General features: G+C 34.7%; 1 protein-coding gene across 5 annotated transcripts; it reads left to right on the top strand.

Moving 5' to 3' along the window:
• The first annotated feature begins 448 nt into the window (after nucleotides 1–448).
• On the top strand, nucleotides 449–11,139 carry LOC121996362 (probable ethylene response sensor 1). Of its 5 annotated transcripts, none has more exons than XM_042550313.1 (7): nucleotides 482–694; nucleotides 1,234–2,182; nucleotides 9,302–9,670; nucleotides 9,815–10,081; nucleotides 10,387–10,514; nucleotides 10,636–10,879; nucleotides 10,913–11,139. In XM_042550313.1, the coding sequence occupies exons 2-7, from the start codon at nucleotides 1,274–1,276 to the stop codon at nucleotides 10,934–10,936; spliced, it is 1,941 nt and encodes a 646-aa protein (XP_042406247.1). In that variant the 5' UTR covers nucleotides 482–694; nucleotides 1,234–1,273; the 3' UTR covers nucleotides 10,937–11,139. The 5 variants fall into 5 exon arrangements, with proteins under 5 accessions (XP_042406246.1, XP_042406245.1, XP_042406244.1 ...); XM_042550314.1 differs by having other exon boundaries at nucleotides 483–694; nucleotides 10,636–10,846; XM_042550312.1 differs by having other exon boundaries at nucleotides 449–551; nucleotides 10,636–11,139.
• Nucleotides 11,140–15,057: the final 3,918 nt, after the last annotated feature.

Here is a 15,057-nt window from a genome sequence, read left to right as displayed (position 1 = left end):
TCTAAGTGTCTACAAGTTCTCCAAGAACTTAAATATAGTCTCTCATGTTCATAAGTTGATTGTCTCCGGTGGATTGGAAAAAGTCTCTCGTTGACTAGACTTCTACAATCTGAATGTTGGGTCTTTAATTACTAAGATTGGAGTTACCTTTGAGGTAACCATTTGTTTTCTTATTGTGGAAGGTTTACTCAGTTAAAACTTAAACATTTATCACCTTGATATGCGTATGATTATACAACTATGTTACAAAATATATTATCAAGCATGATGACCAAAACATGTTAGCAATAAAAACATTCAACCAATTGTTTTTTTTTTGTTTTAAATCAATATTAGTTATAAGTTGCCGCGATATGTTATTGTTGGAAGAGTGTTGTGTTTCAAGATTCGTGTTCTACAAATCCGACGGCGATAGTATAATACATCTGCGGCGCTACGTAAACTATCCGGTGCCAGCTCCAATCAATTGACAGTGGAAGACTCGGCGTCTGACCTCGTAGAAGAGGCAAAGGAACAGCTGCATCTGAAGAGCGAAGAGGAATACAAAATTAGTTAAAGCTCTCTTCTTTCGATCCCTCTCGCCTTCTCCAGAGCCTAGAATCTTACGTAAATTTCTAATTTTGTTGCCTCGTTGCCTCCCCAAATCGATTCTGATCGAAGTATAGCAGCTGCTCGACTCATTTCCTACTGAAAGGTTTCGGGTCAATCGCCTGTGTTGTTTATTTGCGCTTTACATCCCCTTTTCAGCTGCCGTTTTGCTGTATTATGCGTTTGGTTTTGTTCGACTCTGGCGTTTTAATTTAAGTCATGGGGCAGGGTTTTTTTTTTTGGTTGCCTCAGGTCTAGGGTTGGATCTGCTAAATTGTTGTATTTGATGATTTCATTCTTTAATTTGACTTTGGAATGTATATTTGAGGTTGGACTTTTTGCTAGGGAGAAGTTGTTTTGATCTTAGGGTTTTAGGAGTTCTTTGTTGTAAAAAAAGAGAGCCTATTTTGATATCTAAGTTTAGATGGAAGCTTGCTGTTAACACGGTTTCAGAGTTCTGGAAAACTCTTATTCTTACACAATTCGATCACTTCCAATCGGAATTTTTTTTATCTCTTTCTGTTTAGCATGTCTTACTATTCGAACACAATAGTTATGAAGAAATTTGCTACCTTTCACTTTGAAATTAGAATCTACCTTTGCATTATCCACCTTTTTAATGTATGTCATTTTTTGCTGTTGCAGAATGTAGTAGTAGTTATCTGGCCCCTGCAGTTACCCCGAGATGATGGAGGGTTGTGACTGCATTGAGCCACAGTGGCCGGCTGATGAGCTTCTAGTGAAGTACCAGTATATATCGGATTTCTTTATAGCCCTTGCCTATTTCTCCATTCCGCTCGAACTCATTTATTTTGTGAAGAAGTCCTCCTTCTTCCCGTACAGATGGGTGTTGATACAGTTTGGTGCCTTCATTGTTCTTTGTGGAGCAACACATTTGATAAATCTGTGGACTTTCAACATGCACTCACGAACTGTGGCAATAGTAATGACTGTTGCAAAAATCTCGACGGCTGTTGTATCATGTGCAACAGCTTTGATGCTTGTTCACATAATTCCGGACTTGTTAAGTGTGAAGACAAGGGAGTTGTTTCTAAAGAACAAGGCTGAGGAACTTGATAGAGAGATGGGCATCATACGGACACAAGAGGAAACAGGGAGACATGTTAGGATGCTTACTCATGAAATAAGAAGCACACTTGACAGACATACAATATTGAAGACGACATTTGTGGAACTAGGTAGGACTTTGGATCTGGCAGAATGTGCACTTTGGATGCCATCAAGAAGTGGCCTTAATCTCCAGCTTTCACACACTTTGCATCACCAAATACCACTTGGGTCTGTTGTTTCCATTAACCTCCCCATTGTCAATCAAGTCTTTAGTAGTAACCGAGCAATGAGAATTCCACATACATGCCCACTAACAAGGATAAGGCCATTGACTGGGAGATATGTGCCACCAGAAGTTGTTGCCATCCGAGTACCACTCTTACATCTCTCAAATTTCCAAATCAATGATTGGCCTGAGCTTTCTGCAAAAAGTTATGCTATTATGGTTCTCATGCTCCCTTCGGACAGTGCAAGAAAATGGCATGTACATGAATTAGAGCTTGTTGAGGTGGTTGCTGATCAGGTAATCCCATGTTTCTTGCATCAATTATCAGTTTTATCTTTCATCATTGAGTACAAGGCTATTCCTTTAAATAATTTTCTTAAATGAAACAACGTAATATTTAGTAGGTTTTATTTCTCAAGAACTTTACGTTTTACATGAAATGAATACCGATTTAAATATATTAGAACATAAACATCCTGCTTCATTCAATGAATGCATGATTTCTACACCACTTCATTGGATGCTAAAAAGCCTAAAATCATAACTTTCTTAGAATTCTGTCCATGAAAATCTTTGCCATTTTCTAGATACTTTGCCACTATTGTGTTATTTAATAAGGATTGATCACATGGAAGTTCCTTACATGGAGGCAATGTGTAGGAGATAATGTGGGTTTCATTGTCGGATATATGGTTTATGATAAAGTGCAAGCATGTGGTAAAAGGAAGATTGCACCATCCAATCATATTCATGGCCTTCTAACATGATTGAGAAAAGAATTCCTAATTGTAGAAAAGATCTTTCTCTAATATCAAGCTGAGAGAAAAATTATTATGTTATATTATAAGAGAATTATTCTTAGGGATGGTGTGTGGTTGGGTGGGGGGAAGGAATCTTGATTTTGTCGATACCTGAACCAATTTGACTCAACCTGAAAAATCAGGTTATTCTGGTTCTTAGGTCAAAAGAAATAACCCAATTTGAGGGTTGAGTTAGTTTTAGGCATCAGATAAATTACAGGAGAGGCTTTATAGCTCTCTTTTGGGGATCCTCTCTAAGAAAAGGGCTAGATTTGAAAAAATAAACTTACTATAGATCTTCAGAAAAGGTGATAGAGCTAAGACATTTATTTTGGTCAACTTCATCTCAATTATTATTCTCTCTTCTTTGCTAAGTGTAATGCCAAAGCAAATAGATTGAAACATTTATTTTCATCATCTTCTTTCCTGTTCTTTTCCTCTAGTTGTGTAATGATAGATTCCTTATCTCATAATCTTTCATCCATATTTCAATAGTGTCTAGGATTTGAGATGAGATTTGTAATTGTCTATCTCTTCCAACATTTTCCCCTCTCTTGATATCTTCTCCTTCTTTTGGGTAGAAAAACCAGAAGCCTGTTTCCTCTCAATATTTCTCTTCAGTTAAGGCTAGATGATAGAGCCCTAATATAACCTTTGTTTGCCACAAAAAAACTCTAAAAGTCTACTTGAATAGATAAGTTGAAAATTGGATTTGGTATGAGAGATAAGTCAACTAATAGATCTTCTTTCTCTTGTTTTCTTCGTCAAATAGAGGGAAGATAAATATTTGAAAAATGAGTTTGAGCATCCATCTCTCTAAATCATTTGCTCACATATAGGTGGAAAACTAATTAACACTTATTAGATATAAAAATGTCGACTATCCTCTCTGTACATATTCATTCAAGGAAACAACTCAAAAGACAGTTTCATTTTTAACCCTCTACTTTCCCAGATTTTCTACAAATCCATCTTTTCTACATATCCATCTTTTAATTTACCTTATCTTCAAGGAAACAAAGAAATGAATTTCTCTAGCAAATTCCATCCAAAAGAATAGGTTATTTAATGTCTGTCTTCTTGTATCCAATTTCTTTAGAGTAGATGCTAGAATATTACTCAGTTCCTGTTTAACATCTTCTCATCTCTCAAAGAAATTTCATAATTTACTCGGTCTCTCTCCCAATATTGAATTTTCAAATAAGTATTCAAACTCTAATCTTTTTTCCTGATAATCCATCACATGTTGTCAATTTATTTTCTGAATTTAAGAAATCCATGATGTTTTCAATTTGAGAAGAGTTAAGGAAGAAGATATGTTATCTATTTGAAGATCTTATCAACTTGTGTCTTTGCCAATTGCAAACGTCAAGCATTTCATAGTAGTGTCTCAATTGTTCCAGTAATGGTATTTTTGTCCAGTGTGTACTAGTAATGGTTTGTCCAGTGTTTTTTATATTTTCTTTTTGTATTTATAGGGTGCTCTACTTTTGTGATAAGCAAAACATAGATAATACAGATTTCAATTTAAAGGGGAGTGGTACGAGTTATCACTTTTTATAATTATTGTTGTAGGTTTAGTCCTAAATGAGGTATTTAGTAATTAGGTGCTATTTCTATTCTTATGATCATGGAGTTGCTTGTCCAAATTATTTGCAGTTGGTTACATCTAATTATGTTTGTCTGAATTATTTGGAGTCGGTTTCATGAATTTTCTTTCTTTTTATTAAGCTCTATGCAAGGCATATATCACTAGGAATGAAACGACCTAAAACTTTATCCCCTTGTAGCTTTTAAAACAACTCGTACAAATCCTTCTTCCGAACACAACCGAATAAATAAATAAATATGAAACAAAATACATCAGAATCAATCGTATGAATTAATACCTAAAGATCCAAAAGTGCAACCAACCCAAACCAAAGAAAATCTAAGATATCTGACCAACCATTACATCATCGACTCAGGAAAGAAAAAAAACTCAATACCCCAATGCAGAGAATAACTTAAATTGAAAAGAAAAGGACACAATTGTCGGGTGTGCACTGCCTGGTACGAGCTAGCTCATCCATCAAGACCCTCCGTGAGGGTCTCCGCATTTCCTGCACCATATGGATCTAGTGAGTCTAAAGACTCAGCAAGTTCAAAACATTTTATAACAAAACAAACATACATTCACATGCTTATATATATATACATAATATAATATATATATATATATATATATATATATATATATATATATATATATATATATATAAAAGAAAATACCTTGAACATTAAAATTTAAACCTTGCTGACATTTAGTCTCATTGACCATCAAACTTTAATAAGATAACATCAAACATTGTCTTTCTGTTGGGTTTTTCGGGCCGCGAAAACCGCGTTTTCACGTCGCGGAAATCCCGAATCACCCATGCCACTGAATCTCGTGCGAAGGATAGATTTCAAAATTTAAATACGAGTACGAGTTTCTACTTAGATCTACTCCTAGACCTACATGAAGAAAGATTTATACCTTCGATGTGAAGCCCTTCGCAATCCTGCTTGTCCTCGGTTCGCCGGATTTCGAAAGTGTCAAAGTAGACACTTCTCTATGTGTATCCACACAAGCAAGAGATGGAGAAAAATCTCTAAGGATGTGCTAGCAACCGTAGAGATCAGTAGGGAGGAGAGGGAGAGCAAGAAGAAAACTCAAGAGGAAGAAGAAGATGGAGTTACAACCACTTGAATGAAAAATCAATTTTTTATTCCACCTAAAAGTGGCCGACCACTTAAAGGCATGTAACCCCCATGGAATATCAAGAGTCAAGTCTCTTGATCTCCTCCATGAGGTGGCATTTGGTCAAGTCAAACTTGACCAAATGAAGAAGCCTTGATGATGTGGCATTCGTCAAATCAAAGTCAAGTCAAAACTTGACTCTTCATCTTCCTACTTAAGTCAAGTCAAACTTGACCACTTCTCTCCCTTGGTTGATCTAATCTAACCATTGGTTCAAGTCAATTTTAATTTAATGAATCTCTATTCATTGAATTAAATTAATTAAATGAGTCTAAGTCCAAATTAGACTCACTTAACACATGAACCAAATTGAGTCCAACTCAATTAGCCTACTTTGGATTACTCTTAATCCAATTTGGTTCATCATATGAACGTAATCATTTAGGTTCATCTAATGAACCTAATCTCCATCTAATTGCCCTTAGTGTGTGACCCTATAGGTTCTTGTAACGTTGGCAATGCCCCTAAACCCATTTAGGAGCATAAGTAATGAGCGGTATCTAGCAACACATCATTACTACTCAAATTACAAGAATGTTGAGATCCAACATCACCTTGTGACTACTAATTGTGATTTCTCACAAAATATGACAAGTGTCCTTCTATCCTAGACATCTAGATTGATCAATGTGAGGCATAGACCGTGTCATCCTCTAATCAATCTAAATCTTGAACTCCAAGTAGACTCACTCAATCAAATGAGCTCAATATCCTATATTGACTCATTTGGGCATGGCCATGCACTTCGTGGTCTTACTCTATCAAGAATATCGATGTCGCTCCCGTCATATAGGAGGGATAGATCCCATCTACATCACTCACATCCCTCTGCATAATTCGTTACATACCCAGTAATCGCCTTTATAGTTTACCCAGTTACGGGTGACGTTTGACGAAACCAAAGTACATAACTCCTTATGTAGGGATCCATGGTGACTTCAGGTCTAAGGGCTAGTAGTCATACTAATAGCCACATGAGAAAGTATATGACACTCATATAACGATCCATGATACTTTCTCATGGCGGGTCATTCAGTATACATTCTCCAATGCATACTCATGTGTCAACTTGATATCTCTATATCCATGACTTGTGAGATCAAGTCATCGAGTTGACCTACATGCTAGTCTTATTGCATTAACATTGTCCCTGAATGTTAATACTCGACTAGGAATGATTAAGAGTAGTGTTCCCTATATCATCTCACTATCGGTTAAACTAACTGATTGATATAGGTGAGAACCGTCTACTCAAGGACGTTATTATACTTAGTTTATTTGGCACCAATACAAGTAAGTATAATAACCAAAAACCAAATACCAAATGCCTTTATTTATATAGAATATGATACAACAAGTCCAAAATACAATCATCAAATGATTGGCTCTAGGGCTCTAGCTAACACTTTCATCATCAAAACATTTTAGTGAGTTCATAGCATTGAATGTGGCTCCTTTTTCCTCAACCTCTATTCGTTTGGCCAAACTTTTACCTTAGTATTAGGTTGGGTAGTGTTCACCGGTATCCTTTAAGCCAAATTCCACAACCCCTTTTTCCTCTATTTTGGTAAGAATTATGGTATCCTCTAAGCCGTACTCCTTGCCCGTTCAAGAATTGCCACAAACAAATCACACTATCCTTCATTAGATTGCATGGTATCATCAAAGAAATACAAGGCAGATTGAAAAACTTAGTAATGTAAGCATAGGAAATATTAAGCAAGGAAATAAGAATTTGCTAACAACTAACGGTACAACAAGTGTGAGCTTATATTTATTTGAATCAATTTTCAATACTTCATGACTTTAGCAGCAAGTCATTCAAATGTGCAACTGGAAAGCTAAAACAGAAAAGGAAAAATAAAATAAGAAAGAACCAAAACCAAGTAAGGGATTGCATAGCAGCTTGCTAAATCCAATACAGTAGTGTTATAGTCTAATGGACGTCAGCCCCAAAGGCTACACATTCGATTCATAGCCACAATGCTCCAGAGATAAAACGAACAAAACATGTGAACAAGAAGATCGACAGAGATTTACGCAGTAAAACGAACTATTGCAAACAACAAAACAACAACGACATCGTTAACAATATAGCATGCATCAAACATCAAACATATGTACTACGATCCATATAGTGCAGAAAATAAGGTTTGAAATCTTGCCTTAGTGTTTTGCATGTGAAAAGATACCTAGTGAGATGTAGGGGAAATGATATTAAATGATCCGCCAAAGTTCTTCCTCAATTTCCTTTGCTGGGGCCGGGTCCCTTAGCATATTAATTACTCAGACTCTTTAGTATAAATATATTTATGATACATTAAAATCAATTAAATAACATAAAAAAACTCGATTTAATCAAATTTACGTGAACCGGATTTTAGGCACTACAAGGAATGATGGTCTAGCTTTATGAAAATATGAAAAACAGGATTCATGTTTATAGGTTTGGAGTTTAGACAATTTTAGCATTGGATATCTAGACCAAATGCAACCATCAACCTTTGTCATCCAAGCTTGAGATTGACATTGGCATTTTATGTTTGAGTTTCATATATATGGTATAATAGTTTTATTTTTAATATAGTGATATTTTCCCTCTCAACTTTTACAAAATGAAAGTTAAAAATCTATTACTCAAAATGTTAATGTTACACCGATTCCCCTATTTTACTATTATGGGAATCCCTAAGCTAAATTTTTTATGTTTTTCTTTTTATTCCCTTGGAGTATTCTTCTAATAATTTGTAGAAATACGGTGTTGGTCTTTTCTTTAATCTCTGCACAATCGTTAACAAGAGCCTAGTGGTCCAATAACCAAAGTCTCTTCATTCTTTCCCTTTATCTTTTCAGCAATATAACACATGGTTTTCCAATTTTTTAGTGCCTAAGTTAGACTATCACTATATATTTTTTTTCTTTTTGATTAGAATGTCTTTTGTCATTTAGCTGCTCTTCATTTATCAGAGATTTTTTAATCTCAGATAATGTTTTTGTCAAATTTTAAAGCATGTTCTTTTAACTAATAGTTTCTTGTACTTCATGATATAGCTCTCTTGAAGTAAAACCTTTCGTTCTAAACTTCTCATGAATCGACTTTATCACTGTTCTAGTCTTGTTCTCCAAGTCCACAGTCTATTAATATTATTAATTACTTCATTCCAAACATTTTCTATTCAGTCTTTTAAAAATCCTACATCACTATCAGTTCTCATATAGATTCCATTTTATCCATTTTTATGAGTTAAACTTAGACTAAGCTGGTTTTACAATCTCCAAGTAGTTGTATTTACTTTTCTCCCATTCTCACTCTTCTGCATATTCAAATATTTGTCCTTCACTTTTAGGTTTCTGTTGATACACATGAATGGAATGGAAATGAATGAGATTCAAATTGGGATTGGAATGAAATGAAAAGGAGATGATCCATTCTATGCTTTTGTTTAGTTGTAATAATAGAATGATATAACTACTAGAATACTTTAATCTATGCAGCCCTTTTGTTCATTTAATTTTTTTAACCAACCTCAATTGTTTGACACACTCAGTTTGATCAATCTTACAGATGTTTGACTTTGTTAGTCCCATTCAATACATCTAATGCATTCAATTCACTCGTCTATCTGATCTGATCAGTTCAATCCACTTGATTGGCTTGGCCTATCTGGATTGGCACATTCCACTCATTTAAATGATTCTTAGTGAGTTGCCAACAATTAGTAGGTATCCTTGAGTAATAGGAATTTTTTTCTGTGAGCTTTCTCAGTTCTGTTTTGTTCAATGATCATTGTTTTCAGTGTCCTGAATTTTCTTTTTTGGTTTGATTTCTTCCAGGTGGCTGTTGCACTTTCACATGCTGCCATCTTAGAAGAGTCAATGCGGGCTCGTGATCTGCTCATGGAACAGAATGTTGCTCTAGATTCAGCTCGTAGGGAGGCAGAAATGGCAATTCGTGCTCGCAATGATTTTCTAGCTGTCATGAACCATGAAATGCGGACTCCGATGCATGCAATTATTGCTCTTTCATCTCTTCTTCTAGAAACTGAGCTGACTCCAGAACAACGGCTAATGGTAGAAACTGTGCTAAAAAGTAGCAATCTTCTAGCTACACTTATAAATGATGTTTTGGATCTTTCTAAGCTTGAGGATGGGAGCTTCGAGTTAGAGATTACAGTTTTCAACCTTCATGCAGTTTTCAAAGAGGTCAATTCATGTGATTTTGTCTAAGCTCTGTTTATTAGCTATCAATATTTAGTTGAATTACCACATTATAACAGGTCACTAATTTGATAAAAACCAATACCTAACATTCATGTTGAGTTGATTGATTTGCCAATTAAATTGCAGGTCACTAATCTGATAAAACCAATAGCCGCTGTGAAGAAGCTCTCTGTTTCCGTGACATTGGCATCAGACTTGCCCTTGTGTGTTGTTGGCGATGAAAAACGGCTCCTGCAAACAATACTGAATGTTGCTGGCAATGCAGTTAAGTTTACAAAGGAGGGTCATATATCAATCATTGCATCTGTTGCCAAACCAGATTCATTCAGAGACCCTCAGACCCCTGAATTTTCTCCAGCTATTAGTGATAGACATTTCTATCTGCAAGTGCAGGTACATTGACATTTTTTCTTTGAAGTCATTTCATAATGGGTAATGGCTAGAGTACAAAGGAGGGTATTTCATAATTCAAGTGCAGCTATTAGTGATAGACAGATTTTTTCTTTGAAGTCAATATTTTCATTTAGCTATTGTTTTGTCTCGATACACAACTAGATGAAGTGTTGCTTGTATCATATTTGCCTTAAAATTTAAATGCAGTAGCTGATTTGCATAGCAAATAGTAGTTGGTCATGACCATGTTGCTTCCTGTTTATAGTAGATCATTGCAATTACCTTCTAGGTCTTACATGATGCAGGTCAAGGATACTGGTTGTGGAATTAATACTCAAGACTTGCCACAGCTCTTCACCAAATTTGCCCGCTATCAGAATGGTGGAAATAAACCCTATAGCGGCAGTGGCCTTGGCCTTGCAATTTGCAAGAGGTGGTATTACTCCCATGAAATGCTGTTGAATTAGCTCAGAAACACTTTATCGTTTCATTTATTCTGCTGATTGATACTTATTTTGTGTAGCTTTTGATACATTTTATAATTTCATGATCAGGTTTGTCAGCCTTATGGAAGGACAGATCTGGCTGGAAAGTGAAGGTACAGGCAAAGGTTGCACTGCTATATTTATCATCAAACTCGGGCTTTGTGATCAAACTAGTAACCTAAAACAAATTGTGCCGGCTGCACGGCAAATTCATGAGGATCCAAATCTCTTTGGCTCAAGACCTCCCTTCAGCGACGGGAAGGAACAATTTCCTGTAAAGGTGCGAGACGGGAAGGAACAATTTCCTGTAAAGGTGCGAGACGGGAAGGAACAATTTCCTGTAAAGGTGCGATATCAAAGAAGCGCATGATTTCTGTGATTAAAGTCCTCAAGATTTTAGTGATCCCAGCAACTATCTGATACTTCATGTAATGTATTTCCATCCACCTCTTTGTTTATCAAACCATTGTGAGAAAAAATTCTATCATCGAGTAGCGATCTTTGCTGACACACCGACTTCATTGTTCAACAACTTAATGAGTATTATTCTAATAAATTGTTGCTTGTACTTCATTTGAGCTGAACCTTTCATATTCCTTAATCTTGTGAAACTATAAATGAACTTATAGCAAAGTGAACTACTCAATCTAACTGCCATCTACTTAATGTCAGCATTATGAAAAGTAACTGCTATAAACTGTTGCAGTGATCATATGCATCAAGTTGGTTACACACTACATCTTCTTCGTCTTCACCACTGCTTTTGCCTTTCTGCGCGAACTTTAATAGGCAAATTGCAAGATGATCTAATCAAGAATTCGGTCAAAGTTTTGAATAACTACTGATCATGAAGCAAAATGCAGGCAAATTGCAAGATGATCTAATCAAGAATTCGGTCAAAGTTTTGAATAACTACTGATCATGAAGCAAAATGCAGTAGCCTTGGAAGATCATGAGTACAGAAAAAGGTTACAAATAGGTGGAACAGCATGCAAATAATAGCCCCAGGCTTCCCATCTTTCTTGAAGGAGAACAAACAAAGCAGCAACTGGGAAAAATGTTCTATTAACCTAAATGAAGTCAGTGCTATAAATGAAGTAAACGTTTGAAAATAAGAATTTATTTATATTTATTTAATGTGCATAAGGTCAATTAGATGGACAAGTTTAAATAAATCATTAAAAAAAAAAATAAACAACTTTGAATATATATATATATATATATATATATATATATATATATATATATTTGTTAAAGTTCATAAATAACAATTATGAATTATTTGTGAATAATGTCCATGAATAAAATTTATGAATATATTGTTCAATAAAGTTCTTATTGAATTTGTAAATAAATTTTAAAAAATTAAAATTAAATAATAAATTTAAAAAATAAATAAAAAACATGTAATATTAAGTTCAATAATTAATCAAATAAATTTAAAAATATGAAAGTTTTGAATAATTGATAAGTTGGAATTAAAATTTTGATAATATTTAAATGAATTATAATCAAGTCAAGCTTAAATTTTTTTAAACAAAAAATATATATTTTTTTATAAAGAAGTCGAGCCAAGATTAAGCAACGATTCAAGGAGTTTATTTATCTTAAGTTTAGCTTTACTGAAAAGTAGAATCTATTCTTATAATACAAAGATCAATAATAATAATTATTGTAAAAAAACTAATGGTAGATAAAAAATAAATTAACTATTTAACACTCCTACTAAGAGTAAATTTTTTGAAATAAGTCCATATTTAGTTTGAAATTCTTTAAAAAATTCTTTGAAGAGAATATAATGCACAAGTAAAAAAAAAAATTGTAACTTCAATCATCCAAATAGGTAAATTTCAAAATCAACAATTGTCAACAATTTGGTTGGAGATAATTTTAAAATAGAGAAATATTATGTAAAAGTAATAAATAAATAAATAAATAAATAAATAAATATAGTGCATTTTAATAAAATAAAAGTAATAAATAAATAAAGTGCATTTTTCATAAATTTATATTTTAAAGGGTTGAAGGTAAATTGTCCAATATTTATCCCATCTAAAATCACAAAGAGTGTTAATGGCCAAAGATCATTTAGCCAGCCACACGTCAATATTTGTGTTGTAGGTTCAAGTTATTCTAATATTTGAGTGATGAAAATGGTGATTACATGTTATTTGGAAAAGGATTGAAGAAGATCTTAGAGATAACTAAGAAAAGATGCAAATAACTGGAAAGATTGGAAATCTTACATAGATAGAACAAGATAATTTACACAGAAATCTTACAGACTATTTTTACATTGAACTAGTGATCTTACAAACTATTTTTAAATAGAACTGGTGGTGGCTAACAGGTAATATACAGGATAAGTTTTACAGACAGAATAATTTATAGAAATCTTATATGTGACATTTTACATAGTTACGAAAAACTTACAGAACTATCTCTGGGAGAAAGCTTGAGCAAAGGAGGGAAGTAAAGGCTCTTTCTTCGGGAAGCAAAAGAAGGGGGCTTTTTATAGCCAAAGAAACGAGAGGTTACTTTAGATAGAAGGAAGGTTTTCTTACAAGAGAAGGAAAGTATCTTGAAAGAGATGGCATGCTGGAATGGCAGACAGGAAGAGGGCCTGCATTTTGGGATGGTGGAAGACATGTGGCAGAAAAGGAGGACGTAAAGAAGGGCTAGTGATAAGGGACGCTTTTAGAAATGGAAGATGGGTGGTAGGAAAGGTGGATGGGATAGGATGTACTATTTAGGTAAGTGGAGCTACTGTAGAGTAGACGGTCTTAGGAGTCGATCATGTTATCTATATTTTGTTCTCCTGTGGAATCTAGAGATGGTACTTTGAGCTTGATGCTTGGGTTGGTGCTCTATGCTTGGCAAGGGCAGCCCGGTAGGCTATGGATGAAAGTGCTGAACTTGCTAGCCGTTTGTTACTCATTCTTTTTGCCTTCTTTTGATAATGATGAAATAGAGTCGTATGCTAGGTAGTAAAGTTGAAAGGAAAGAATCTAGTACCCATTTCCTTTGGCTAGTAAATTTTCTCAGTAAAAGTGTCTAGATCTTGAATTTTGTCCCTACCCCAATGTGTTCCTTAGACAGAGACACGCCAACGTTTGAGTTGATCAGCAAAAGAGGGAGGAGCTTCTCAACCAAAGTCAGGGTCAAACGGATAGTCTTCCAATTCTGCTTGATAAGCACCAACCTCATTAAGATCAATCTTGACTAAATGTCAAGCAGGTTCGATTTTGAGTTCCAACCATTCAGGTGGAGTACTATCAAATGTATAGACCACAAATGTTTCTTCTTCTTCTAATGTTATAGAAATAATGGTGCCCATTTTTTTTGGGAAAGTCTTTAACGGAATCGGGATCATGGATTCATAATTTATGTAGGGGACTATAGTCTAGTAAAGTGAAAGGAGTAATAGTCCTTCCTTTGTAGGCAGTAGTCGTATAAGTTTCATAATACATATTTGCTCTACGCAAGGAGTAAATAAGTTGGCATTGACAACCATATTTGTCAGAGTCAATACAAGGTGGATCTTTCTTTTGACATTTAAGTTTGGGGCTGAACTCAGCCTCATAGACTATTATCATACCTTTAGAAGGAGTTTGGTGAAAAGTTTTCAGGGCTTCACATAGTTCCATAAAAGTTTGTAAAGTTGATTTTTCAGCTAAACTATGTACGTATGTGGTAATGTCTTCAAGAATAGTATTTGGAAAACCTATTAAATGTGTTTCAAAGGCCCTTTGTAAGGTTGTAGCCTTATTTTGTTCTTTGAGTTGGGCTAAAGTCAAATAGTCAAGCCTGCGGATTTTTGTAGCTCCTTTTGACGTGTGAGCAAGACTATCTTCAAGCTCACTGCCTAATATTTGACCATAAGTTGGTAGAGTGTGACTATCTGAGCCTGTAACTTGTAATGGAATTGTTTTAAGTAAGGAACTGATAAAGAAGTGTGGACCAAGTTGAGCCTTGGCAACTGTAAAAGCTTCTTCCAAAGAGTAAAAAACCCTTAAAGTAGGGATGTTCCAAGTCTTGTATAGTTAAGTTGGTTTCTTCCCAAGTAGAGTAGACCTATTGCATGGGGCCCTGAGAAAACCACGTAACAAGAGAACTTCTTTTTGGCTAGTTTTTATATAGTAGTAAGGAAATAGTTGGAAAGAGCATTAATGACAACAATTTTGTATTCGGAGCTTCCAGATAAAGTGGGAATATGTCAAATGTTGTCAAGGAGATAATTTTGAATGTGGTATAGTTTATATCTTGTAGAGAAACAAAATTGATCTTCATGTTGTGTAAATAGTTGTAAGTCTTGGTTACAAAACTGCATGGTTTTGGTAGAGAAAGTACGAACCTTTCTTGGTCTATCCATAATCATATAAGAATTCACCAAAGTTAATCACAAATAGTTAATGCAGTAGTCTAGATAATGCATCAGCTAAAGAGTTATTCACTCCTTTTATATGTTCCCATTGTTTTCTTAAGCCTTTG

This window comes from Zingiber officinale, chromosome 6A (assembly GCF_018446385.1).
Source record: "Zingiber officinale cultivar Zhangliang chromosome 6A, Zo_v1.1, whole genome shotgun sequence".
Taxonomy (NCBI): Eukaryota; Viridiplantae; Streptophyta; class Magnoliopsida; order Zingiberales; family Zingiberaceae; genus Zingiber; species Zingiber officinale.
This window is presented reverse-complemented; position numbering and strand designations above follow the sequence as displayed.

Bases quoted from the DNA above. Each gene is read 5' to 3' on its own strand.
- LOC121996362 (XM_042550312.1), top strand. From the start codon at position 1,274: ATGATGGAGGGTTGTGACTGCATTGAGCCACAGTGGCCGGCTGATGAG. The intron at 2,183-9,301 runs GTAATCCCATGT...GATTTCTTCCAG, and splicing joins TTGAGGTGGTTGCTGATCAG to GTGGCTGTTGCACTTTCACA. The intron at 9,671-9,814 runs GTCAATTCATGT...ATTAAATTGCAG, and splicing joins TTCATGCAGTTTTCAAAGAG to GTCACTAATCTGATAAAACC.